The sequence below is a fragment of the Carex rostrata genome, chromosome 33, assembly GCF_964058835.1.
Source record: "Carex rostrata chromosome 33, lpCarRost1.2, whole genome shotgun sequence".
Lineage (NCBI taxonomy): Eukaryota > Viridiplantae > Streptophyta > Magnoliopsida > Poales > Cyperaceae > Carex > Carex rostrata.
The window spans coordinates 1763070-1789194 of NC_135950.1; the positions used below are offsets into that span (position 1 = coordinate 1763070).

The window sequence follows — 26125 nt, forward strand, 5'->3', positions numbered from 1 at the left end:
ACTCTGAAGTGTCGCGTGATACTTCTCCAAACCTCACTATACGAGATCAGTTACTCTCCCTTTCTATTTCACTGGTCACTAATCATATTTCCCCATCGCCTCCTCCATCTCTTCTTCAGACGCCCTTCTCCTTACAAATTCCTCTCTTACCCTAATCCAATGCGGATGGTCTAATAGAACCTTCTTGCACGTCAAGTGTTTGTGAAAATGTCCCTCGGAGATATTCTCACTTCCACCACCAGATTTTGACGGCTACACTTTATACACGTTTCTGAACAAGCACTCAACCTCTTCTCTGATATGCAAGACTGAAGAAGACAGACTGGAGTCTCTCTTTAACCATGGTAAAACCTTCGCCCTCCTCTGCCACTTCCTTTAGGCCAGTAATTTAACACATTGATTGATTATTCTGATTTTTTTTTCCTGTCCTCAAATTCTGGTTCCCTTGATATATAAATTTAGCACCTGATTGATTACGAGGTGCGTGATAAATTGTCCCAAAGAGACCGTGCATGGATTCAATTGTTTGAACCTTTCCATTGGGAAGTAATTTCGCCTTCATTCCGCAAATGGAGAAATAACACATAAAACCAATTATGAAACTTTGTTTTGTATCTTTTTAATAAGTTGAGTTAAGAGCCTAAATTGTGGAAAATAAGAAGCAAAAGTCCATGCAAAAGACATCTTTTTCCTTGCCAACTATAAGTGAAGCTGGATTATTTAGGAAAGAAACAATGGTTGAGGTTATGAACCAACAACCAGTTTAGTAATATTGAATATGAAAAATAAAATAATGAGAATACACTAAGAGTACCATTCTGAGTAATACATCTAACATTCTGAGGGATACTGACAAGCATACTGGAACCATCCAGTTATGCAGATTAGTTAGATTGAGTATACTGGCAACAATTTCTGTTAAGCAATTTATTAGCCTAACAGTTTTCTGTCAAGGCATTGTAATAGATAAGTTGGTTAGCTTTCTGTTAAAGCTTTGTAACAGGAGATTAGTTAGTTAGCTTAGACTCTAAACAAATCATTAAATAGAGGTTATTGTAATTGAAATTATAAGCTAAAATGAATACAAAAGTTCTCAGATCTTATTTCTACTTCTCTCTTTAATCGCTTTAGATACATCTAATTTATTTGAATATTTTCTAGTGCATGTTACTTCACGGCATCTAAACTTGGTCTGAAGGTTACAAGCATAATGGTGACATAATATTATAATGAATCATGAAAAGGCAATTCATTATTGGATCAAGTATTCTCTTAAGAATAATTTATTTATGAGCAGGTTACAGTACCAATTGCAGTCAAGGACTCCAATATCAGGTCCTTTTGCTATTGAGCTGATCAAGTTTGGTACTGGCATCTGCTGGTTACCACTGTGATTGCACACTATCTACTGCCACAGTTTCAATTTGTAAGGTTAAGTTTAATTTTAGATTTCTTTGGTTTAGTTATCTCAAGTAGGAGTAATTAGTTTATTGGAACATAAATAGGCTGGTATTAGAATGCTTATTCGTAAATTACGAGAGGCATCGACTTTGGTATTTGTCCAGTCATACCAAACATGTATGCCTCACTTTTTTAATATAATATAGTAATTATTTCTAACATCCTCAATATAACACCAACTTGTAAATTGGACAAAAAGCAAACACAACTTGTACTATTCTTGGTCACGTTTCAATTTCTAAGGTCAATTTTGAATCTCTGGTTGATATTTTTTTATTCTCTTCTTAAAGAATAAAGAGTAATTAGTTTGTTGGGACCACAAATTAGGCTGGCGGGTGTTCCAATGTTTTTTTTTTTTTTGTAACTATGAGAGACATGAACTCTGATATTGGTCAAGCTGTATCGATTCTAGAGGCATGTGCTTCTTACTATGGTATTAGAAATTATAGATTAGATCCTAAATTGTGTCGATTCTGGCCGTACCTAATTGTAGCCTAATAGCATAGTATCTGATCTGATTCAAATCGTGTTTGCCAGGTTGTAAAATCAAAGAGTGTCTTCAAGGGGAGTTGTGACCATTTCTAACACAGCCATGGGGATCCGCCAATTGGAACTGGCTATAAAAGAACGCTGTCGATCAGGCACCCTTACTATTAAAGATGCTCTTCAATTTTTTGATCACTTGCTGGCTGCTAAGAGCCCAACACCGTCCATCTATTCCTTCAATCATCTCTTTACAGCCTTAACTCGTATGAAGAACTCAAACAACCATTATGCAACTGTCTTTTCGCTGTTTAACCGCTGGACCCAACCTAAAAGGATCTCAACCTCACCCGATAACTGCACCTATTGTATCCTGATTTCCTACTGTATCCGAATGAATCGGCCGAAACTAGGCTTGGTTTTCTTGGGGCAGTATATTAAGGGTGGGGAGAGAGCTGATCCTAGAATCTTCAATCCACTACTCAAGGGCCTCTGTTATGAGAATAGGAGTAGTGAGGCTGTTGCCATGGTGTTACATAAAATGCCTAAGCTGGGTTGCACGCCTAACGTGATCTCCTACAGCACTGTTATTGATGGCCTTTGTAAAGAAGGTGCAATTAGTAAAGTATTTAGTTTGTTTGAGCGAATGCTTTCAGAGGGTATTGCACCAAATGTAGTAACATACAGCTCACTGATTGATGGCCTTTGTAAAGTAGGCGCAATTAGTAAAGCATTTAGTTTGTTTGAGCGAATGCTTTCAGAGGGTATTGTGCCAAATGTTGTCACATACAGCTCACTGATTAATTGCCTGTGCAAGGAAGGACAAACTGAGAAGGCACAGGAACTATTGCACTACATGGTTTCGCAAGGACTTAAACCTAATGTTGTGACATATAGTACTCTCATCGATGGGTTGTGCAAGAAAGGGCTTTTCGACAAGGCAGTGGAAATGCTTGAGAGCATGGTTTCTAAAGGGCATGATCCCAATGTTGTGACCTATACTACCTTCATAGATGCACTATGCAAGGAGGGGAAAGCTGAAAAAGCAGAGGAGGTGCTATGTAATATGATTTCTAGAGAAAGGGTTCCTAATATTTTAACCTATAATACTCTTATAGATGGGCTCTGCAAGATGAACAAACTAGGAAAGGCAAAGAAGGTGCTGAATGAGATGGTTTGAAAGGGGTTATTGCCTGACACTGTGACATGCAATATATTTATGGATGCACTTTGCAAGAGGAGTGAAACTGACGGGGCAGAGAAACTACTGTATCATATGCTTGATATAGGTGTCACACCTAATCTTATCACATATAATATTGTTATAAATGGATATTCTAAGCTAGGCTGTTGGAAAGAGTCGATTAGAGTTTTCAAGGATATGATTGATCGAGGTATTTTGCCAAATGAGGTTACTTACAGATCAATGATGGATTCTTTGTGCAAACAAGGACAAAGCAAGGAAGCTCAAAAGTTGTTTGACTTAATGGTAAGGGGGGGGGGGTATAAAACCAGATGTCGTATCATATAGAATTTTACTTATTGGCTATGCAAATTATGGCACGATCGATGATGTGATGAAAATCTTAGATAGAATGCAACTCAATCATGTTGCGCCAGATCTCTCAACTTACACTTCCTTGCTGAAAGCATATGCAAAGAACAGAAAAGTAGATCAGGCTATGTGCGTGTTGAACAGAATGAAGCAAGAAGGGGTGAAACCTGATTTAGCTGCCTCTGCACCAGTATTAGAACTACTTTTGAAAATGGGACGAGATGATGATGCGAGGGATCTCATGGAACAGACAATTGGTAAGACTAATGATTGAAGTGCTTAATCCTTTTTTCAACAGATAGCTTATTTGAATTTAAATGATCAATTTATGTACTTTTGCGCAGTTTGTTGCTCCATTTAGTGTTACTTGTAACAATAGAAGTGTTCGTGAAAAAGTGCTGGACAGATTTTTTTTTTTATATTTTTGGGTGATTCAATTTTTTGCAGCCACACTTCTGACCTGCTTTTTTGGTGCTTTGCATTCTAGTCTACTTGTCTTTATTTTTTAATGTCAGTCAGTTAAAACCCGTATTGTATCCAAATTCAATGTTGTAAATAAGGTTATGTGTGTCATGAGCATCAAGTACAATTGCTTTTAATTGAAGTGAGATATCTCTAGCATTTCACATTTCATTGTCAAAATTTGTATCAATATTATATGGGAAATGTTTTTCAGTCCTATGCATGTATGATGACCATTAATTTTAATTGATGCATACAACTTTTTATCCATTGAAAAGATTAAGCATAAATTTGTGTATTTTAATTTGTTAACTGTGCAGTATATATAATTTATTTTATTAGGTACAATTTATATATCAATTTAAAAAATATAAATTATTCACAATTTTGACCATTTAGTAAATTAGAATCCATGCCAACGCATTAAAATTGCTGTGGTGCATCAAAAATCGTGTATCATGTATATGCATCACAGTGTTCTAAATAGTGCGTTATAGCATTTTTGGACCCTAAACGCTATGCTATGGTATCAAAACGCGCTATTTGAGCTATGGGCGCTATAGCGATAATAGCGGTCCGCTATAGCACATAGCGTTTAGCGCAAAGAGCGTGCGCTATGCAACATGAGTTTTTTTTTTTTTTATTTATATGGGTTTTAAATAAAGGCTCAGATTGGATTTTAACCGTGATTTTTTTTTTGTAATTGACGTACTAAGTTTTATAGTAAACTATTAATTATTAAATGAGAGATCCATCAAACGAAATCAAATAAGGAAGCTACACCGCGCTATACAACATGAGATGCTTTTTTTTTTTTTTTTCAATTTATATGGGTTTTAAATAAAGGCTCAGATTAGATTTTAACCGTGATTTTTTTTTTTTGCAATTGACGTACTAAGTTTTATAGTAAACTATTAATTATTAAATGAGAGATCCATCAAACAAAATCAAATAAGGAAGCTACAACGAGTTATGCAACATGAGTTTTTTTTTTTTTTTCAATTTATATGGGCTTTAAATAAATGCTCAGATTGAATATATTAAGATATTTCTTGAAGTAACAAAATGATACTTACTATATGGTAGTTTAAATATTTTGAGTCGTAATTTGGACTTTGTATTGGTTCAATATGAATATTATAATTTTTTAATCAATTTGATGTTATTTATTGTTATATGAGACTTAGATAATGTTGATATTTAGTACAAATATATGATATAATTTTTATATAAAAAAAAAAAAACGCTATGTGGCATAGCTTTCGCTATAGCTTTTTTTTTCGACTTCCCGCTATGACGCGATAAACGCTATTTAGAACCTAGATCATAACGCTTACTCTTGTTAGCAGACCTCGCTTCATGACTATATAAATATCATATTTGTAATTTAATTAGTAATAAATTGTTAATGAGAGGACAATATCCAAATTTTGTATTGTATAGACAGTTTCATCGCCTAAATTATTTTTTCATTATCTTTTTTTTTTCTTACCTCTTGTGGTGGTCAACAATTAAAAAACTATTCTCAAAGTACTTAATTTCTATACTTCTCCTCTAAATTCAGGTCAGATTCTTCATTACTATTCTTTTTTTTTTTTTCTTTTTTGAGGAAAGGACAAGGATCTAGTCCCTGTTTCATTGATAAGATAGTTCTTACAACAAAGAACTTACAAGCAAATTACAAAAACAAACCTGCTCAATGAGGATTGAGCTATAAAAAAGACGGTAAAATCGGAAATTGAAAATAGAAAATATAAGTAAATTTGCTCATAATGGCGTCATTTTCCCGTTGTATTAATCTCCAACTGTTGGAGCAGTACCGCACTTGTGTACCTCCATTGGATGAACACCTGCTCCAGTAATTGGTGCGACGAGCACTCCTTGTCGCGGAATAGCCTCATACATGCTTCTCTTTACAGTATAGACATCTTTCCTTGACTGTGTCCTATCCATAATTCTCTGTATTGGCCCGGTACCGGGTCCCCTTACCCAATAAGCATGTTCATTACTATTCTATTATTTAATTTTTTCATACCTTTTCAATGATTCCACTGTGATATATTAAATTTAAGTGTCTGTGATTTCATTTTGTTAAAGAATACAATTTCAAATTTTTTCAGGTAGTTTGTTTTCGACTTAAGAGTTGTGATCTTTGATTTATCCCTTTGGTGTTATAGAACTCATGTTTTAACCTAAAACATCACCAATTAATATCACAACATAAAATGTCGTAAACATCGCAACATAATATGTCATAATCATCTGAATACAACTTGAAAAAATAAGTTCCAAATATCACACTCTGAATCATAAGCAAATAAACAAAAACGCCCAAGACATGCACACACCCATATCTAGCAAATGTCGTGGGCCACCTAATTAATTGTCCTAATAGAGCCACCCCCTCCTCAAGAGACCTTGTAATTGATCTCCTCCAACTGTTCCACCAGGCGGCTATCTAAGGACTGGAGCATCTTGCGAAGCTCAGTGAGTGCCTTATCCTGAGCATCCACCCGCTCTCCCATCTTCCGGAACTGCTCATCGACTATCCTCTCCATTTCATTCCCACTAGAACTCATTTCTTTGTGCAACAGCTTAGCAGCCTTCATTTTCGATTTCCTTATATTAAACTCGTCTTGGATCACAATTTGCCCCTCATTGGTCCTAAGCCAAGTGTTTATGTTCCAAATATCGACTACAGTAAGGCTACTGGCACTGGAAATAATCCCCTTATCAAAAGCATGTGCCATTAGTTGAGGAAATATTTCCTGCCTGACTAGGTGATGTAAGAATTTTTGAATCTTTCCAAATTGTTCGACAAATCCTCTGAATGTGCAATCATCAGTATTTATGCCAATCTTCTTGTATGGTTCGATCATGGTTGCTAATTTTGCCTCAAGTATAGCATCGCTTTCTTCTTGGGAAGACATATCTATTATGTGGTAAGTTCTTCAAATTTTCTGTATCGCATAAGAGACAAAATTTAGAAATTCAAATTAATTTAATTAAATACTAATCCTTGTAAAATAATAAATAAGAGATACAAGGAAAAAGAACATCACTGTATTAAAAAAGGGTTTAATTAATAGTATCTTTTAAACATCGTTGTTAGTTATTGGGGCATGTTGCTCTACATGATGTTAGGATTTGTCTTGTAAAAATTGGTACCAAACAATGCATAGAGTTTACCGTACTGGCCGCATGCACCTCATACTAATTTACTAGCATGGTGACATTCATAGTACAAACTACAAACCTCTTAAGCAGCGTAGTTAATTATCAGTAGCCCAGTAAATGTTAAATCCGACACTAAAGGAGAAGGGGGGATTATCCTCTATCGTGCAACACACTCCCCGGAAATCTATACATTTTTTTAGTACACTAAACAAATTTGAATATATCACAAAATAAAATGGATCGTTGGATACTTGGATGGTGCACTGCACATGTGCATATGATTGCAGATCCCAGGCCAAAGGCGTAGAGATTTGTCAGAAAGTTCAGTATTATTTTCAAGTCAAACTGAACAAGTACAGGAAATGATGCATTCAAGATTTCTGTGAGTTTTTTCGTTTGTTGAAGCATGATTTGGTTTTCTGGTACCGATCTTTCTGGTACAGTCTCTGTTATCTGGTTGCTGATTTGGGATTTTTCCTTTTGTGGTAGAAAACTGATAAGGACAGTTTCTCTACTTGAGGGTTTCTTTGCTGGTTCTTTTGTGGATTTGCTGGTATGTAATCAGATCTTCTGATTTTTGTTTTGTTTTGCTGACTGTTGCAGTTTCTTACTGTCCAGTGCTTTGGTGGCCTTTAAGGCTCTTGTTTTTCTGATTGTAGATCAGTGCTTTGATACTATGTTAATTTTTATGATTCTGAAGAGATTATTGTTATTAAATTATCAGAGTATATGTTTACACTGTTTCTATGCTTTATGTATACAAAGAATTCTAACGGCTCTTTTATTGTACCGTTGGTACTGTACAGTGTACCATTGCTATTATTCTTAGTCTACTTTATTCAATGTAATTAATCAGTGATGGATGGCTGAGATCAATCCATATTTTTAACAATTTTAATATTCAATAATTACTAGATTTATAGGGTAAAGAGTACGAAATAGCTCTTACTCATATTCTTATTTGATAAGCTAACGATTTTTTTTCTTACCTATATATAAGAATACCTGTTTAATGAAAACAAATTCTTAGTTTCTTACCCATACCCTCCTTATTGTATTTGATATATACGAGTCGGGTAAACGGTTAAAAGGGTTTCATTGGCACCTCCTTGTTTCAGTTTTGAAGCAGATGACTATACATGTTTCCATATTTTAGAATTTTATTTCAAAATTTATACCATGAGTTATAATATGCTTTCCTCAGCTTGCTCGGTAGAATTAATTAACTAGTTGTAAAGGGAAACGACTGCGCACTGGCAAAGGAAATCTGATTTTAATTATGAAATATAAATTTAGTAATTCAACAATGAATATTGAACTATTCTTTAATTTTTTGAGATGAAATAAGGTCAAGCCATCCAACTTTAATTTTTCAGTCAATCCAATGGTGACTGGTTTTATTATTATAGGATTATAGCTGCAGTTGCCAGTTGGTCAATGGAAATTGGAATGAAAAACGAACTCCTGAATTCAAAATCAAAATATTCTCTTTTAAATAGGAACAGTGCTTAATATCAATATATACATTAATTATAATACAGTGCTTACTCGAAAGCTCTTTGAGGTGCTCCTTAGACGAACTCAGCTCTGAGATTCTTGTCCCGAAGAATTAAATCCGAAATGAGAAGGTTGTAGATGGTAATAGCATTAATGGAAGAACTGACTCTCCTAGAGCTCTCTAATTTGAACCCAAGGGGATATTTTATACTTTCCTTCCATGTAAAGAAAAGTAGAGTTTATGCTTTTTACTTTCACAAGTGCGTGTGCACTTTCACAAGCATCCTTCTTTCTTTCTTTTTTAAAGAAAAAAAAAGTAAAAGTTTGGGTGCTTTGAGAATTGAGAGGGGATCGGATTCAGATCGGATTCGGATTGGATTTCGACATATGGATGGTAACAGCTTCATCCAATCAAACCATACAATTAATTGGAGATGAAAAGTGCGCCAGATTTATTTGATTTTTGTTTTGATTGCTTCAACTTTTTTATTACTGTAATGCAATAAAGAATAATCCCAATACTAGTAGGGAGTGTATCCTCTGCGGAGTCGTAAGTTGCAGAGCTGTGCAGAGTTTTTAATCTAGTCTGTTTGTTTTGATCGGACGGATCAGATCAGATCAATGTAGTTCTTAGTTTAAATTTTGAGATTTTTCAATTTGGACAAAATCTGATATGGTCCATCCGATCAAAAATGAACGGATCAGATTAAAAGCTCCGCAGCTTACGACTCCACAAAGAATACGCTTCCGTACTAGCAGACACACTAGAAATTAAAACTTGCTGTAAGTTTAGTATCACAAAATTTGTTGATTCTCTATGCCGGCGATATATGTTAAAAAATGAGAGACATATATCAACATGTTCATACATTTAGGGAATTTGGGACCCTCTGATTCCAATCTGACGGTTTATGTTGAAAAATCATGTTGTAACTATAAAATGTTGTATGTGGATCCCTCCTGAAATAAAATATGTAGTTATATCCTATTGCTCATATTTTATATATAGTTTTATGGCAAATTTAGCTCAATTTGAAAGTAGTTTTGTCAATGGTAAGAAAGCTAATAATTAAGACAAACAATTAAATTTTAAATCATTTGATGAATGAGTAAAAAACTTTAAAGTTAGTCTGATGAATTCATAATATTTTTAGTTTATCAAAAATTACATCTGCAAAAAAAATAATAGTTTGGTAATATTGTCAAGAATAGCATTCAACAAAAAATATATACGGTGAATTTAACCTATGAAAAATATATAAAATCAACAATTATCTTTCATGACCCTATTTATGACGTGTCCATCTGATATAAACCGTCAGATTGGAATCAGAGGGTCCCAAATTCCCTAAATTAAAAATTATCTACAAGTGATTATATGGGATGAATAAATAACAGAGCTCAGAACCGGGTGGGTTTGAAAAATTTTGAAATTCAAAATTAACGGGTACACGGGTGTGGGCACGGGCACGGGTATATGGGTTCACGGGTACGGGCTCACGGGTATGGGTAAACGAGTACTACGGTCTGGGAATGCCCGGGTATTTTTTTACCGAAAAACCGGATTCAGCCCGTTTAATACCCTTATCCGTGTATCCGTTTACCCGTCTATACCCGGACTCGGGCATGGGTACCCAGGGCAGAGGGCACGGGCTGCCCTAGCTGGGTTTTGTCAAACCACTAGCTAACATGGTCCATGGCATCATTTATCCTGTTTTTTAAGTAGCTCTGTTGGCGGGTCTATAAACCTGTTAGATTTCTGAGTGCAGTCACATCACATGCTTCGTATGTTGTTGGGTAAATCCATCAAAAGTTTGATTATTAATTTTAGTGGTGGCAAAAGTTTATTTGATCCGAATCGATCTTAGACGATTTAAAATTGAACAAGCTGAAACTAGATTCGATCACAAATCCGAATTGAGCCAAGGCGAACAACAAAAAATTCATTTAAATTTACAAAGTATCAATTTCACCCTTTATTAAGAAATGTACAAAATATGTAGCATGTTTCAGAAATATATTAGTCTTCTAATTGATTAGTTTCCAAGGACAAATGAGTCATTCTCTACTTCCAACACTTACACAAGCATATCCTTAAATATCTATGTAGGTGTCAGAAGCAGAACAATGACTCATTTGTCATCGAAAACCGACCAATTAGAAGACTCACATTTTTCTGAAAAATGATTCATATTTTTCTGTTTTTCTTAATAAAGCGTAAAATGAATACTTGATTAATTTAAAATAAGTTTTAATAGAAATGACAATAAAATGAGTAAATTTGTGAGTTTTTAAATTTTAGAAGAGAAATATGATATTATAAATTTTAGAGGGGAAAATACATAAAATTCGCCCAAAAATAATGGGGTATTTTAATCTATTCATGGAAGTATTATTTCAACTGTCATAACTTCTTGTAATATAATTAATGTGTGATCATTTATTAATTATCTAATTTTTATAATTGTTAGATGTTCTTTTCTATTGTCTTTTGATTTTGTGTAAAAGAGGTATTTCTTCCAAACGACATATAAAAATCTAAAAGCTAAAAAAAAATAGCGAAGCATAAATACCGAAATTTTTAAATATACCATACTTCCAAAAAAAAAAAACCAAACAACCACAATTTCTGAAAAATTCGATTTTTGACATGGCTGCATCCCCTAGGTGCGGCCACCTTTTTTCGGGCCGCATCTAGGGGATGCGGCCACCCATTTTTTTTCCCGTTCAGATTGAACTGCACGAAGAAGAAATAGAAAAAAAAAAAAAAAAAAGGTGGCCGCATCCCCTAGATGCGGCCCGCAGAAAAGTGGCCACATTTTGGGAATGCGGCCATGTCAAAATTCAAAATTTTGAGAGAAAGTGGTGGTTTGGTTTATCTTTTTTGGAGTAATTGTATATTTAAAAATTTCGGGCATAAATAGTTTACAAGAATATACATCAATCAAAGTTTCTAGCAATTAAGGTATAAGTATATATACCTTATTATTGTTTTTGATAAATCTAAGAATAATATATGTAGGGAAGAAAATAGAGTTTTAATAATATAATAAAATAATTTATCCTTATAGTATTTTTAAAAATATGAAAGATGTGACGAAAAATAAATAAATATGGAAGAATATTGATTTGTATTATAAATCTAATTTTAATATAAAGAAAATCTAATAATATTGTATGAGATAGAAGAAGCTTTCAAATCGAATAATTTATTTATAAATAGAATGCTCAAGGAAAGTAAATCCTATTATAATAAATGTATGAAAGTGAAATAATTTAAGGAAAGTAATTAATGAATGTTAAAATTGTCGACAGATTAAAATATTCGATAATATTGTACTAATTAAAAAAGAGAAATGAGGGACCTAACAATCTCACAAGCCCAATTAAAGTCGCTAACGACTTTTTTTGTTTTTTGCTTTTTGCTTCAATAAAGTTACGACGAATAAAGCTTCAAGCTAGCTGGACTTGTGTACCTTTGACCCCTCATTTTCATTCATTAATGGTTAGAAACTTTTGAAAAAATAATAAATTAATGAAGATTTCATTTTTTGGCAAAAGAAAAATAGTAGGTTTGTTTGAGAACTTGAATTCCGAAAATATATCATCAATCTAAGTGGCTTGAAAAGACAATTTTGACTATTATGTGGAGATATAATCTTTCTGGTACTATTTCAATAGCTTTATTGATTGATTGTGGATATTTTTTGTGCCATCTCTACAGGTTATTCAATTTATCATTCACACAAACTTTTTTAGCATTGGAATGCTACTCTTCTAGTATCCATGATTACTTGACTATTATTTAAAGATTAATTATCAAAAATAAAGTTTAAAATTAGATTAAACAAAGAGAAAATGAAAAAGTTTGTTTGTTTTTAGTGGGAAAATGAGATATTTCAAAATTTTATGATGGGTATGACAACGATTATCCTTTTAAAGTCTATAAAAACTTTGAAATATTGAGATCTCTGTCCTTTCTATTTTCTGATTTTTTTTGTTATTTATCTAGAATTTTATTTAAATATAAAAGTTTCGGGAGATAAGAAACCGAGTATTGCATAAATCTCATTTGACTCGTAGTTTGGCATTTTGTTTAGAATTTTTAATAAACCGAATTCCGCTTTTTAATTCACGCTTCTATTTATAGAATGTTGAATTTCATTTCCATTTCCTTTGTAGTGCTGTGAAGAAAAAACAAATGAATAACTTTGGAAGCATAAATATTCGAAAGGAAAAAAAAAAAACATGATATAGCATGCACAAATTGTGTTATTTAACTCATGTAATTCAAATTCTTTACTTTCTGGTGAGCTATATATACACACGTATGAAGATTTGGTTTACGACATGATTATAATTGAACTCAAAAATTTCCTTCTCGTTTAGACTTAAAGGCTAAAATGTATTGAAATAATTTGGATTATAGAGGAAATACACTAAATAAAATTCATAATTACAAAAAAAGTAAATGTGTCAAATCTGAATATGGATCTATGTATAAAACTTAAATAAGTTTTATTAGATTTATAAATCCTAGTTTTAATTTGAATTGAATTAAATTATCATTTTGATCAGCATGTTAATTTGATTTGAACAATTTATAATTATTAAGTCAAAAGTATTTGCTTGACAGTGAATATAAGGTTTTTGTCGGATATATACCAAAATTTGCATTACATATTTGCTTTTTTCATCTCTTTTCAATCTAATTCATTATATCACTTCAATTTTGACAACATTTGTAGTTCAAATTATTTATTTAACTCATATAATTGTGCTTATTATTTTACTGATATAATTCAAGTTCCTTAAATTGGTGTGTTATATCTACAAACATATATATTTGGTTTGTGATGTGATTATAATCGAACTTGAAAAATTTTCCTTCTTGTGCAAACTTCTTCCTTTTGTTCAAATTAAAATCTCCAGCTACTTTTGCATCAAGCTATATTTCATACTATAGTTTGATAAACATTAAACTATCTTAATTTTATTTATGTCTATATGATGCTTTTCTTTTCTTTTTCAAATTAATACGTTATGGTTAAGTCTTCAAAGTTTTTATCAACTATTTTTTGTCAGTCCGATTCAATTTAATTTTTCAATTTTCTTAATGGAAATAGTAATGCTTCTCGCTCGCTTCATTTGATATGTTCCCATTGTAGAGAAAATGCATAAGGGACTCGAGTTCAGGTAAAGATATCTATCTGTTCAGGAAAGTCGACAACATCTGGATTTCACAATAAATTCTTTTTATAATGTCGGATCCTTTGTAAAACAGGTTACAATTCACTAATATTGGCGGCCCATTAACCATTACCAGGCTTTTTAACAATATCTGTATGGACCTCATCCTTCAATGCAGCTCCAAAGCCTTCTGAAAATCCCAACTTGTCTTTTATTTCAATTCCTTCTCTCTCCTCGAGCATCTTTTATGAACTCAAAGTACCCTTAAATCCCACCAACCAAATTGGCTTTCCCTTCTTTCATTCCGATCTACTTCTCCCGCACTCTAACTAAATAAATTACTCCCAGCGCCACACAGCCGCCTGATTCTCCTGTCATCCTCTACTCTCAACTCACCTCCTCTCTCATCTCTCAACTCTCTCTTGCACTTCAACTGTTTGTCAAAATGCTCCGGAGAATTATTGTCGCTCCAAGCACCAGTTTTGTGTAGCCACGCTTCATACTTGTTGCCTAAAGAAGAGCTCTACCTCTTCCTTCAAATTATACAAGACATTCAACGCAGACTAGGCTCTCTCTAACTGTGGTAAGTGCTCTTCCATCATGTGCCAGTTTCTTCAGGTGCTTTGCATTTAGGCCTGAAATTTAGCACTTTGGTAGGTCGTGGTGACTGTGCATTCAAGTTGCTTGGAAAAATGTCCAGAGATGTTACAGTCTGGAATTCAATTTGTCAACTCTTTTCATGGGAAGTATCCTTCGCTGTTTTTGTTATATAGGTGCTTGGCATAAACTCAATTGATTACAGTTAGGACCCCTCTAAATCATGTAATTATGCATCATTGTCTAGTATTTATTTGAAAAAGTTCGGTTAGAGAAAAATTGTTAATACAAATTCAATTTAGTCATGTTTAATTTAGGACAATGAGAGGACACTAGAGATACCATTTTGAACTACTATTTTTTAGTAGTAACTAGTTAATATTATTCAAATATTTACTAGTTGTATGAGCTAATTACAGTTCTCAAAGGATCAAGGATTTGTGTTGATTAACCCAGGAGCTAAATTTATTTATTTTGAGGTTACACACATAGTGGTGAAACTATTTACTTTAATGGATCACATAAATAAAAGGAATTCATTGTTGGATCAAACATATCTCTTGCATAATGATTACTACAGGCTCAACATAGAACCAATGTGTAAAGTGAATAAAAATAGTCCCAATTAACTACTAAAATCCGGTCCTTAAAGTTTAAGTTGGTTTGATACTGATTACTTGATGCTCATTATCGACTGGTATAGGAGCTCTGAACTTTAAACCTTAATGAAGTAAATAGGAGTTCTCTATTTAGCTTTCTGCTGTATTTAGTAAGATTTATTATTTTTGAAGGTTTTGTAGTTTCTTGTTACTTATTGATTCCTTGGATCACTCAGTGACTATGTCCCTGGCTGGCAAATGACCAAATAGCCTTTCTGGAAGAACTTAATTTTATTATACAACTGCCCTTTGCTATACCTACCTAAGCACAAATTAAAAAATGATGCAAAAATGTATAGCACAAAATAGACATCTGGCAGTACCAATTGTAGCTGCATAGCTGATCTGATTGAAATTGTGTTGGACTATTTGCATTGTGCATTGCCATAAAACACACTTCATGTACTGTACAGATTGCTAGCTCCCAAATACTGTACATATTGTACTGACCTGCAAGACTATAGCACTTTATGCAAAATCTATTCACCATTCTTTCATTTTTTTATTTTTTATTTTGTAGGTAATCCATTTATAAATTGTAGCACACCTTCAGTAAGGCCCTTGCAGCACACGGCCATGGGGATCCGCCAGTTGGAACTGGTTGTAAAAGAACGTTGTCAGTCGGGCACCCTTACTATTAAAGATGCCCTTCAATTTTTTGATCGTTTGCTGGCCGCTAAGAGGCCAAGACCGTCCATCTATTCCTTTAATCAACTCTTTACAGCCTTAACTCGTATGAAGAATTCCAACAACCATTATGCAACTGTCTTTTCACTCTTTAACCGCTGGACCCAATCTAGACGGGTCTCACCCTCACCTGATGTTTGCACCTATACTGTCTTGATCAGCTACTGTATCAGAATTAACCAGCCTGGACTTGGGTTTATTTTATTTGGACGGTTCATTAGGGAGGGCCAGAGAGCTAATGCTTTCATCTTCAATTCGCTACTCAAGAGTCTTTGTTCTGAGAATAGGATTGGTGAGGCCGTAGCCATTTTGCTATACAAAATGCCTAAGCTTGGCTGCACATCTGACGTGATCTCCTACAGCACTGTTATTGATGGCCTTTGTAAAGAAGGCACAATTAGTAAAGCATTTAGTTTGTTTGAGCGAATGCTTTCATTGGGTATTGTGCCAGATGTTGTCATGTACAGCTCACTGATTAATGGTTTGTGCAAGGAAGGTGAAACTGAGAAGGCACAGGAACTGTTCCGCTACATGGTTTCTCAAGGACTTAAACCTAATGTTGTGACCTACACTACTCTCATCGATGGGTTGTGCAAGAAAGGGCTATTCGACAAAGCAGTGGAATTGCTTCAGTCCATGGTTTCTAAAGGGCATGATCCCGATGTTGTGACCTATACTACCTTCATAGATGCACTATGCAAGGAGGGGAAAGCTGAAAAAGCAGAGGAGGTGCTATGTAATATGATTTCTAGAGGAAAGGATCCTAATATTTTAACCTATAGTACTCTTATAGATGGGCTCTGCAAGATGAACAAACTAGGAAAGGCAAAGAAGTTGCTGAATGAGATGGTTTCAAAGGGATTACTGCCTAACACTGTGACATGCAATATAATTATGGATTCGCTTTGCAAGAGGGGGGAAACTGACGGGGCAGAGAAATTGCTGTATCATATGCTTGATAAAGGTGTTACACCTGATCTTATCACATATAATATTGTTATAAATGGATATTCTATGCTAGGCTGTTGGAAAGAGGCGATTAGAGTTTTCAAGGATATGATTGATGGAGGCGTTTTGCCGGATGAGGTTACATATGGATCAATGATGGATTCGTTGTGCAAACAAGGACAAACCAAGGAGGCTCAAAAGTTGCTTGACTTAATGGTAAGGGGAGGTATAAAACCAGATGTTGTATCATATAGAATTTTACTTATTGGCTATGCAAATTATGGTACTATCGATGATGTGATGAAAATCTTAGATAGAATGCAACTTAATCTTGTTGCCCCAGATCTCTCAACTTACACTTCCTTGCTGAAAGCATATGCAAAGAACAGAAAAGTAGATCAGGCTATGTGCGTGTTGAACAGAATGAAGCAAGAAGGGGTGAAACCTGATTTAGCTGCCTCTGCACCAGTATTAGATTTGCTTTTGAAAATGGGACGAGATGATGATGCATGGGATCTCATGGACCAGACAATTGGTAAGACTGATGATTGAAGTGCTTAATCATGTCGTCAACAGATAGCTTATTTGAATTTAAATGATCAATTCATGTGCTTTTGCGCAGTTTAATCTTGTTGCTCCATTTAGTGTTACTTGTAACGGTAGAAGTGTTCGCGAAAAAGCCCTGGACATATTTTTATATTTGTTATATTTTTGGGTGATACAATGTTTGGCAGCCACACTTCTGACCTGCCTTTTTGGTTGCTTTGCATTCTAGTCGAAGTATATGTCAGATGTCAGTAAATTAAAACCCGTATTGTATTGTATCGAAATTCAATGTTGTTAGATGAACATCAAGTACAATTCTTTTAATTAAAGTGAGATATCTCTATCTAGGATTTACTATTTTGAGCATTACATAATTTCTTGTAATTTTTCATCAAAGTTGGATGGCCTTTCTGAATGAAACATTCAGTGCACAATGCATATTGGCTTCAACCATTACTTTTTTTCCTTTCGTTAGTTATTGTTTCTTTATGTGATCCAGCAGACCTTTTCATTAGATTTAAGGTTTCGTCCAACCTGGAGATATTTTGAATTAAAATATTAAACTATTAAATTTTGACAGAAATTAATTCCTTCTAACAACATTCTATAATGGTTTTGGAAAGAGAAACATTTAATTCAATGAATAACAATAAAACATTCGTAGGTCATTTTGGGTCGATATGAAAAACCAACCATGATAAGCTTTTCAAAATAAAATTGTTGCCCATTTAATACACACGACCCAGTTCAAATAATTAATTTTGTCGGATGGTAACAAGAGGCATGGGTGCTTGCAATTGCGAATATCGAATCTAGGTAATCTTCGAGAACTGATAACATTTATCAACTATATATTTACAAATGTCCTCTTATCTACCTGTACCCGAACCCGAAGGTATGTATTCATTAGGGGATATATTTGTTTGGTGGAGATAAAAGTGAAGGAACAAAGGGATAAAGTGAAGCTTAAGGAAGAGGAGCACTTGAGAACTTAATTTCAACAACCAGATAGACGAGGACAAAAAATAAATTATGTTCAACTGCAATATTATACTTAATTTCAAGGGTTATTCAGTAAAGTGAAAAATAAAATAAAACGGGTTTTCCTGTGTTGTTGGATTTTAGTGTTAGACTAAGATACAAACAAATAATTCTAATATAGATCTTGTACCAAAGACAAGAGTACCGCCTCATGAAATTAGAGTGAAGTTTAAAAGCTTACCAAGGCACTTTGCTCCTTCGCTAGTAAACTAGTCCAGGTCATAATTTGTTAATGAGGTAAGAATGTGAATGTACCTAAATGTTTAGTCCCGGTCAAACTTTGATTATCAAAATTGGTATCAATTTTATATGATGTTTATCATGAGTCATGCATGACCATAGATTTTAATTGACGCATACAAATTTTGATACGTTGAAAAGATTAAGCATAAATTTGTGTATTTTAATTTGTTAAGTGTGCAATATATACAATTTATTTTATTATGTACGATTTATATGTCAATTTTAAAATTATATATTATTCACAATTTTGACCATTTAGTAAATTAGTATCCAGGACAACGCATTAAAATTGTACAGAAATTACTACAACTTGAGCAAACTTCCCAAGGCTCTAGAAGCCTCGTCATCGCTTGTGGGGCCCACACTGGATGACCTCAGCAGTAAAGATAAACCTGGTTGAGGCAAATAACTTGCTTTAGGAGCAAGGCACGTGTAAACCGACCCAGAAAAGGTCAACTCCTTGTACAATCCAACCTGGTTCGGTTCAGATCCGTGTCTGGACCGATACGATTGAGTTTTCTTCTGTGACGGCGTCTGGGTTTCTTTGCTCTTAAGTGGAGAAAACTTGTCAGATCCAATTTGAGCCGGTTTGAAAGCTTCCCCACGTTTCAAAAGCCTGAAGCCGTCTTGCACAGGAGAGGTTGATACTGACATGACTCTGATTTTCTGCATTTCCATATTAATTTGGAAGTTGGATGTTTGTAACAATTGATGCTTTAGGGAAAACTTAAAGAAAACTTAATTTAACGTTGGAAACTTAATGGAGCGGGGCTGAATTTTCTATTTTTATGGGTTTAAATTAAATAGACACTTTCCAATAATACATGTCGATTGGCTTTTAAATGCACTCCTGCAGGCTCCAATTCTCTAATAATAATTATGTAAGAGGAATTTTCATCGCAATATTCACAAAACAAATAAAGTGAACTACAAAGTACAAAATACAATCAGGGTTGGGTTGTGAATCTTGTCACTAACAACTGGACCAACAAAATGAAGCGCTTAACTATAACTTGAACTTATTTGTTTATTTTGGTTCTCTTTCTACATCCAAGTCAAACAGCTTCCCAACCCAAAGGAAAGTTTGAACAGACTGCATAAAAAATTGTTTTTATAATATCGGATCCTTTGTAAAAGAGTTAAAATTGACCAATATTGCAGGCCCATTACCAGGCTTTATAACAATATCTGTATGGAGCTCCAAAGCCTTCTAAAAAGCCCAACTTGTCATTAATTTCAATTCATTCTCCTTAATCTCCTCAGAGCATCTTTTATGAACTTGACGTAACCTTAAAATTTAAATCCATCCCACCGACCAAATTGGCTTTACCTTCTTTCATTCTGATAAAAAGGAAGGGCTTTAAAATCGGACGAAAGTACCACCCTTGCTCTACATCTCCTCCCCCACTCAACTAATTAAATTGCTCCCTGCGCCTCATTCTGCACTCTACTCTCACTCTCAGCTCACCGCCACCTCAGTCTCTTCTCCAAACCTCTCACTAATACTAATACTAATAGTAAGGAACAACATCAATAATTACTCTCCCTTTCTATTTCACCATCGCCTCTCTCTTACCCCACCTCTCTCCTCTCTTCCTCTTTCGAAGTGGTATAATACAATTCTCTTGCACATGCATATCAAGTGTTTGTGAAAATGTCCCTCAGAGATATTCTAACTTCCAGCACCAGATTTTGATGGTTACGCTTCCTACACGTTTTCTAACAAGCTTTCAACCTCTGCTCTGAACCATGGTAACAGCTCTGCTCTCCTCTGCCACTTCCTTTAAGCCACTAATTTAGCACCTTGATTGATTATGGTCATTTTTTTTTCCTATCCTCAAATTCTGGGTCCCTTATTTGATACTTGCACTTGTAAAATCTAGGAGTCCTCTGACTGTGCACGAGGTGCTTGATAAATTGTCCCAAAGAGACAGTACATGGATTCAATTGTTTGAACCTTTCCATTAGGAAGTAATTTACCTTTCATTTTCCAAATGGAGAAATACATATAAAACCAATCATTTGCAGTTGTTAACCCTATAAATTGGTAATTATGAAACTTTGTCTTGTATCTTTTTAGAAAGTTGAGTTAGAGCCTAAATTGTGGAAAATAAGAAGCAAAAGCCCATGCAAAAGGCATCTTTTGCCTTGTACCTATAAGGGAGCTGGATTATTTAGGAAGGAAACAATGGTTTAGGTTATGATGAACCCACAACCACTTTAGTAATATTGAATACAAATAATAAGAGTATGTGAACACACTAAGAGTAGCATTCTGAGGGATACCGACAAGCATACTGGAACCATCCAGTTATGCGCACCAACTTCAGATGAGTTAGATTGAGTATACTGGTAACAGTTTCTGTTAAGCAATTGATTAGCCTGATAGTCTCCTGTTAAGGCATTGTAACAGAGAAGTTGGTTAGTGTTCTGTTAAAGCTTTGTAAAAGGAGATTAGTTAGTTAGCTTAGACTCTAAACAACTCTTTAAATAGATGTTATTGTAATTAGGGGTGTTCAAACAGTAGGTTCAGTTGAAACCAAACTTTTTTTCGGTTTTCAAAATTAAAACTGAACCGTTTAAACCCATCAACTGATTAAAAACCGAACCAAATTTCGGTTTGTTCGGTTGAACCGAAATAAGCATAAGAAGGGGAAAAGGCATCTTAATTCCTTGAGAATTTTCAAATAATCAAGCATAAAATATCCATAACTACTGCCATAATCTCTCCTTTGATCAATCAAATTTAGAAACCCATCAAATCCAAATCAAACCCTCAAATCTACCCAAAATTAGAATTAAAGAAAGTATAAAATCTTACCTTAGCAGGCAAGCAGGAGAATTAGAGAGGGAGAGAAATAATAATGAAGGGAGTAATCATCACGGGGGGGGGGGGGGGGGGGGCAAGAGAGAGAGAGATAGTGAGAGTGTGGAGCATTGTTTTAGAAAAAAAAAAAAACAGAGAGTGGGGAGCGAAGGTTGGGGGAGGAGACAGAGAGGGGACTGGACAGAGCGGTTTGGTTTTCAAAAAAAAAGTTGGGTTCGGTTAAGAGATTGAGTAGGGAAATGTTTGACACTTTTATTATAAGAATGGGTTTGGTCGGTTCGGTTCAGTCAGTTTTCAAAAATTCTAAACCGAACCAATTAAGTAAAACTGAAATAGATAAAAAATTAAACCGAACCGAACCATTTAAACCAAAATTTGTCAGTTCGGTTTAAAACCAAACAAACCGAACCGTTTGAACACCCCTAATTGTAATTGAAAATATAAGCTAAAAAGAACGCAAAAGTTGTCAGATCTTATTTCTACTTCTCTCTTTAATTGCTTTAGATACATCTAATTTATTTGAATATTTTCTAGTGCATGTTACCTCACACATCTAAACTTGGTTTGAAGGTTGCAAGCATAATGGTGACATAATGTTATAATGAATCATGAAAAGGCAATTCATTATTTGATCAAGTATTCTCTTAAGCATAATTTCTTTATGAGCAGGTTACGGTACCAGTTGCAGTCAAGGACTCCAATATCAGGTTCTTTTGCGATTGAGCTGATCAAGTTTGGTACTGGCATCTTCTGGTTACCACTGTGCATGCACACTATCTACTGCCACAGATTTGTAAGATTAAGTTTAATTTTAGATTTCTATGGTTTAGTTATCTCCTGGAGTAATTAGTTTATTGGGAAATAAAGAGGCTGGTATTTTGTTTCTTCGTAAGGTATTTGTCCAATCATACCAAATCTGGATATCTCACATTTTTAGTACAGTATAGGAATTATATATAAGATCCTAAACATAGCAATGACTTGTAAAATTGGACAAAAGGCAAACACAAAAAGTCCCAAGTAACTACTAAAATCTGGTTCATAAAATCGAAGTTTGTCTGATGCAGACCACTACACCACTACTAGCTGAATAATTATTGGTATAAGAGTATCGAGTTCGAACATTAATTAGGTAAATAGGGAGTCCTCTATTAAGTCTTTTGCTACATTTATTATGACACTGTGATTTATTATTTATCAAGTTTTGAGTCTCATGTTGCTTGCTTTCTTAGATGACCTGCTCACTGACCAATTCCCTAACCGGAAAAATTGACCAAAAAGCCCTTTGGGAAGAGCCCAAGTTGACCTTCCCTGACCACAATAAAGCACATCTTAGTCCAAATAAGAAATATAACGAGCGAGTATGGCATTGTATAACCAAAAAAAGGCATCTGGTAGTACCCAATTAACAGTACATAGAGTAGCAGCAATGCAGCATGGTACCTGATCCAAGTTGAAATTGTACCAACCTGGAAAACTTCATCTATTTGTGTTTCCTCTGCATTATGCATCACTATTAAGCAAAGGTTGACATCACGTACTGGACTGATGCCTAACTAGTACTGTTATGTTACCTATAGCCTGGTTATGCAAAATTTATTAACCATTCTTTCATTTATGTTTTGTAGGGAATGTATTGATGAATTTTTTCGACACCATATAGCTGAACAAGGGGGGCAGCCATTTTTAGAGGCTACCAACAGCCTCTAGTGAACCATCTCCAAGGGGCAGTTGTGACCATTTTCAATACACGGCCATGGAGATCCGCCAATTGGAACTGGCTCTAAAAGAACGCTGTTGGTCAGGCACCCTTACTATTAAAGATGCTCTTCAATTTTTTGATCGCTTGTTGGCTGCTAAGAGCCCGGCACCGTCCATATATTCCTTTAATCATCTGTTTAAGGCCTTAATTCGTATGAAGAACTCAAACAACCATTATGCAACTGTCTTTTCACTCTACAACCGTTTGAGCCAAACTAAAGGAGTCTCACCCTCACCCAATGTCGTGACCTATACTATGTTGATTGACTACTGTACTCGTATGAATCAGCCTAGACTTGGGTTGATTTTCTTTGGGCGGTTCATTAGGGAGGGCCAGAGAGCTGATGCTTGCTTCTTCACTCCTATACTCAAGGGCCTTTGTTATGAGAATAGGATTAGTGAGGCTGTTGCCATGGTGTTACATAAAATGCCTAAGCTTGGCTGCACACCTGACGTGATCTCCTACAACACTATTATTGATGGCCTTTGTAAAAAAGGTGCAGTTAGTAAAGCATTTAGTTTATTTGAGCGAATGCTTTCAGTTGGTAATCTACCTAATGTAGTCACATACAACTCTCTGATTAATGGTCTGTGCAAGGAAGGAGATACTGAGAAGGCAGATGAACTATTGTCCTACATGGTTTCTCAGGGAATTCAACCTAATGTTGTGACCTATACTACTCTCGTGGATGGGTTGTGCAAGAAAGGGCTATTGGACAAGGCAGTGGAATTGCTTCAGTCCATGGTTTCTAAAGGACATGATCCTAATGTTGTTACCTATACTACCATCATAGATGCATTATGCAAGGAGGGGGAATGTGAAAAGGCAGAGGAGGTGCTATGTAATATGATTTCTAGAGGAAAGGTTCCTGATGTTTTAACCTACTCTACTCTTATAGATGGGCTCTGCAAGATGAACAAATTAGAAAAGGCAAAGGAGTTGCTGAATGAGATGATTTCGAAGGGAATATTGCCTGACACTGTGACATACAATATGATTGTGGATGCACTTTGCAAGAGGGGGCAAACTGATGGGGCAGAGAAAGTACTGTATCATATGCTTGATATAGGTGTCACACCGAGTCTTATCACATATAATATTGTTATAAATGGATATTCTAAGCTAGCCTGTTGGAAAGAGTCGATTAGAGTTTTCAAGGATATGATCGATCGAGGCTTTTTGCCGGATGAGGTTACTTATAGATCAATGATGGATTCTTTGTGCAAAGAAGGCCAAAGCAAGGAAGCTGAAAAGTTACTTGACTTAATGGTAAGGGGAGGTATAAAACCAGGTGTTGTGTCATATAGAATTTTACTTCTTGGCTATGCAAATTATGGTACTATTGATGATGTGATGAAAATCTTAGATAGAATGCAACTTAATCTTGTTGCGCCAGATCTCTCAACCTACACTTCCTTGCTGAAAGCATATGCAAAGAACAGAAAAGTAGATCAGGGTATGTGCGTGTTGAACAGAATGAAGCAAGAAGGGGTGCAACCCGATTTAGCTGCCTCTGCACCAGTATTAGAACTGCTTTTCAAAATGGGACGAGATGATGATGCAAGAGATCTGATGGAGCAGACAACTAGTAAGACTAATGATTGAAGTGTTGAGTTTGGTTGGAGATAGCTAATTTTAATTTGGATAATCATTTTATGTAATTTGTGCAGTTTGTTACTCTGATGAAGTACTTCTACTGCTTTGCTCGATATTTCTGTTTTTCTAGAAATTTTCATTATTTTTTCCACTGTTCTTTCTTTATTGGTGATGTTTTATTTATTTAGTTTGCATTTTTTTTATTGTATTTTTCTTTATCAAATGCTTTGTGCTGCATCTGACTTGCTGAATCAGTACTTGCAAGGTATACAATTAGGTAGTGGTGCTTGGCAGCTACTCTACTACTAGATCTTACGCTTTCATATAAAGATGGTTTTTAGGAGCAACTTGCACTGACATTGGATGCTGAACCATGCAAAACTTCCACAATTTCACAAAATTTACAAGATTCATTTGGGAGACCTGGGAACCTTTTGAAATGGTGAAAGGGTTGTCCATAAAGTTGAAACTAATTTAAGCTTTTGTCCTTTTATAGTTTATAGTGTGTGCTTGCTAGTAACTGTTAGTGCATGTGCACTCCACCTCACTAATCTTGTCTGTGATTAATATCTTAATGGGGTTGCCGAGCATGGAGTGCAGCTTGAAGTTAATAGTTGGTTACTGAGGGCATGGAGGCATGTTCCTCTGTATTAAGTGCTGCATCAATTGATGTGAATATGAACTTTAGGAAACTCCCTGACTGTGCTAAAAACTTGTTCGATGAAATGTCTGAAAGAAGCGTTGTACTGTGGGATTTGAATTTTACCAAGTAGATTTATATAGAAATTAATTAACAGTTGAATTTGTTAATAATTATCATTTTTAATCAGTTCAATGTTGGACAAAATATTTCCCTTCTAAGTAATGATGGATTATTTGTGTGCAGGTTCAAGTGCTCTTGCCAATAGAGAGGTAGAACTGTTGCCTTGCCAATAGAGAGGTGGAAGGTACGTGTCTTCTCCCTCCACCGTTCAACCAGAGCCGTAATAAGCCTGACATCAGCGGGGACGTGTCCTATCTGGTGAACCCAATAACCCAGCGTTAATAAGGTAAGGCTTGTACCGTTACCGGGGTTGTCATTTGAGATTGAGATTGACCACATGACGGCAAGCGATCAACACTAGTGGTGAATCACCTGTGAAAATGGCTTGTGACCAGTGGTTGTCCTGTAAATGCAAGAGAGGTCGATGTGAGCGACAAATGATATGGCCGCAGGTTGGTCAGGATGTACCACTGCCACAGGTGGTTGCTCCACATCCCGGTAGAATTACTAGAAGAAGGATCTGTGTGTGATGGTGAACCCCCAGGCCTACCCCTAGGTATTGTCCGACAAAGCTTAAAGAACTAAAAACCAAGACCTCTTCATTAATTAAACTATCACACGTGCAAAATGC

General features: G+C 35.1%; 4 protein-coding genes across 9 annotated transcripts in view; 3 read left to right on the top strand and 1 right to left on the bottom strand.

The window, feature by feature from the left end:
* LOC144548475 (uncharacterized) overlaps positions 1–17576 on the top strand; it is a 38498-nt gene extending 20922 nt beyond the window's left edge. The window contains exon 2 of the mRNA XM_078297154.1: positions 15602–17576. Within this exon, the coding sequence (XP_078153280.1) occupies positions 15658–17268 (1611 nt within the window). The 5' untranslated portion in view covers positions 15602–15657 and the 3' untranslated portion in view covers positions 17269–17576. The remainder of the gene's footprint in view (positions 1–15601) is intronic.
* Positions 1–25121, top strand: LOC144548476 (uncharacterized). Of its 6 annotated transcripts, none has more exons than XM_078297157.1 (3): positions 1–344; positions 1298–1426; positions 23002–25121. In XM_078297157.1, the coding sequence occupies exon 3, from the start codon at positions 23130–23132 to the stop codon at positions 24738–24740; it is 1611 nt and encodes a 536-aa protein (XP_078153283.1). In that variant the 5' UTR covers positions 1–344; positions 1298–1426; positions 23002–23129; the 3' UTR covers positions 24741–25121. The 6 variants fall into 6 exon arrangements, with proteins under 6 accessions (XP_078153283.1, XP_078153282.1, XP_078153281.1 ...); XM_078297159.1 differs by lacking the exons at positions 1–344; positions 1298–1426 and adding exons at positions 14109–14408; positions 22043–22176; XM_078297158.1 differs by lacking the exons at positions 1–344; positions 1298–1426 and adding exons at positions 19889–20298; positions 22043–22176.
* Positions 1882–3164, top strand: LOC144548477 (uncharacterized). The gene is made up of 2 exons (XM_078297161.1): positions 1882–1894; positions 1999–3164. Exon 2 carries the CDS (start codon positions 2054–2056, stop codon positions 3122–3124), a length of 1071 nt encoding a protein of 356 aa, XP_078153287.1. The 5' UTR covers positions 1882–1894; positions 1999–2053; the 3' UTR covers positions 3125–3164.
* Positions 6169–8890, bottom strand: LOC144548614 (uncharacterized). The gene is made up of 2 exons (XM_078297327.1): positions 8687–8890; positions 6169–6921 (listed from the first exon to the last, which is right to left on the bottom strand). Exon 2 carries the CDS (start codon positions 6889–6891, stop codon positions 6370–6372), a length of 522 nt encoding a protein of 173 aa, XP_078153453.1. The 5' UTR covers positions 6892–6921; positions 8687–8890; the 3' UTR covers positions 6169–6369.
* Positions 25122–26125: the final 1004 nt, after the last annotated feature.

Coding starts and splice junctions, on each gene's coding strand:
- LOC144548476 (XM_078297157.1), top strand. CDS start 23,130: ATGGAGATCCGCCAATTGGAACTGGCTCTAAAAGAACGCTGTTGGTCA.
- LOC144548477 (XM_078297161.1), top strand. CDS start 2,054: ATGGGGATCCGCCAATTGGAACTGGCTATAAAAGAACGCTGTCGATCA.
- LOC144548614 (XM_078297327.1), bottom strand. CDS start 6,891: ATGTCTTCCCAAGAAGAAAGCGATGCTATACTTGAGGCAAAATTAGCA.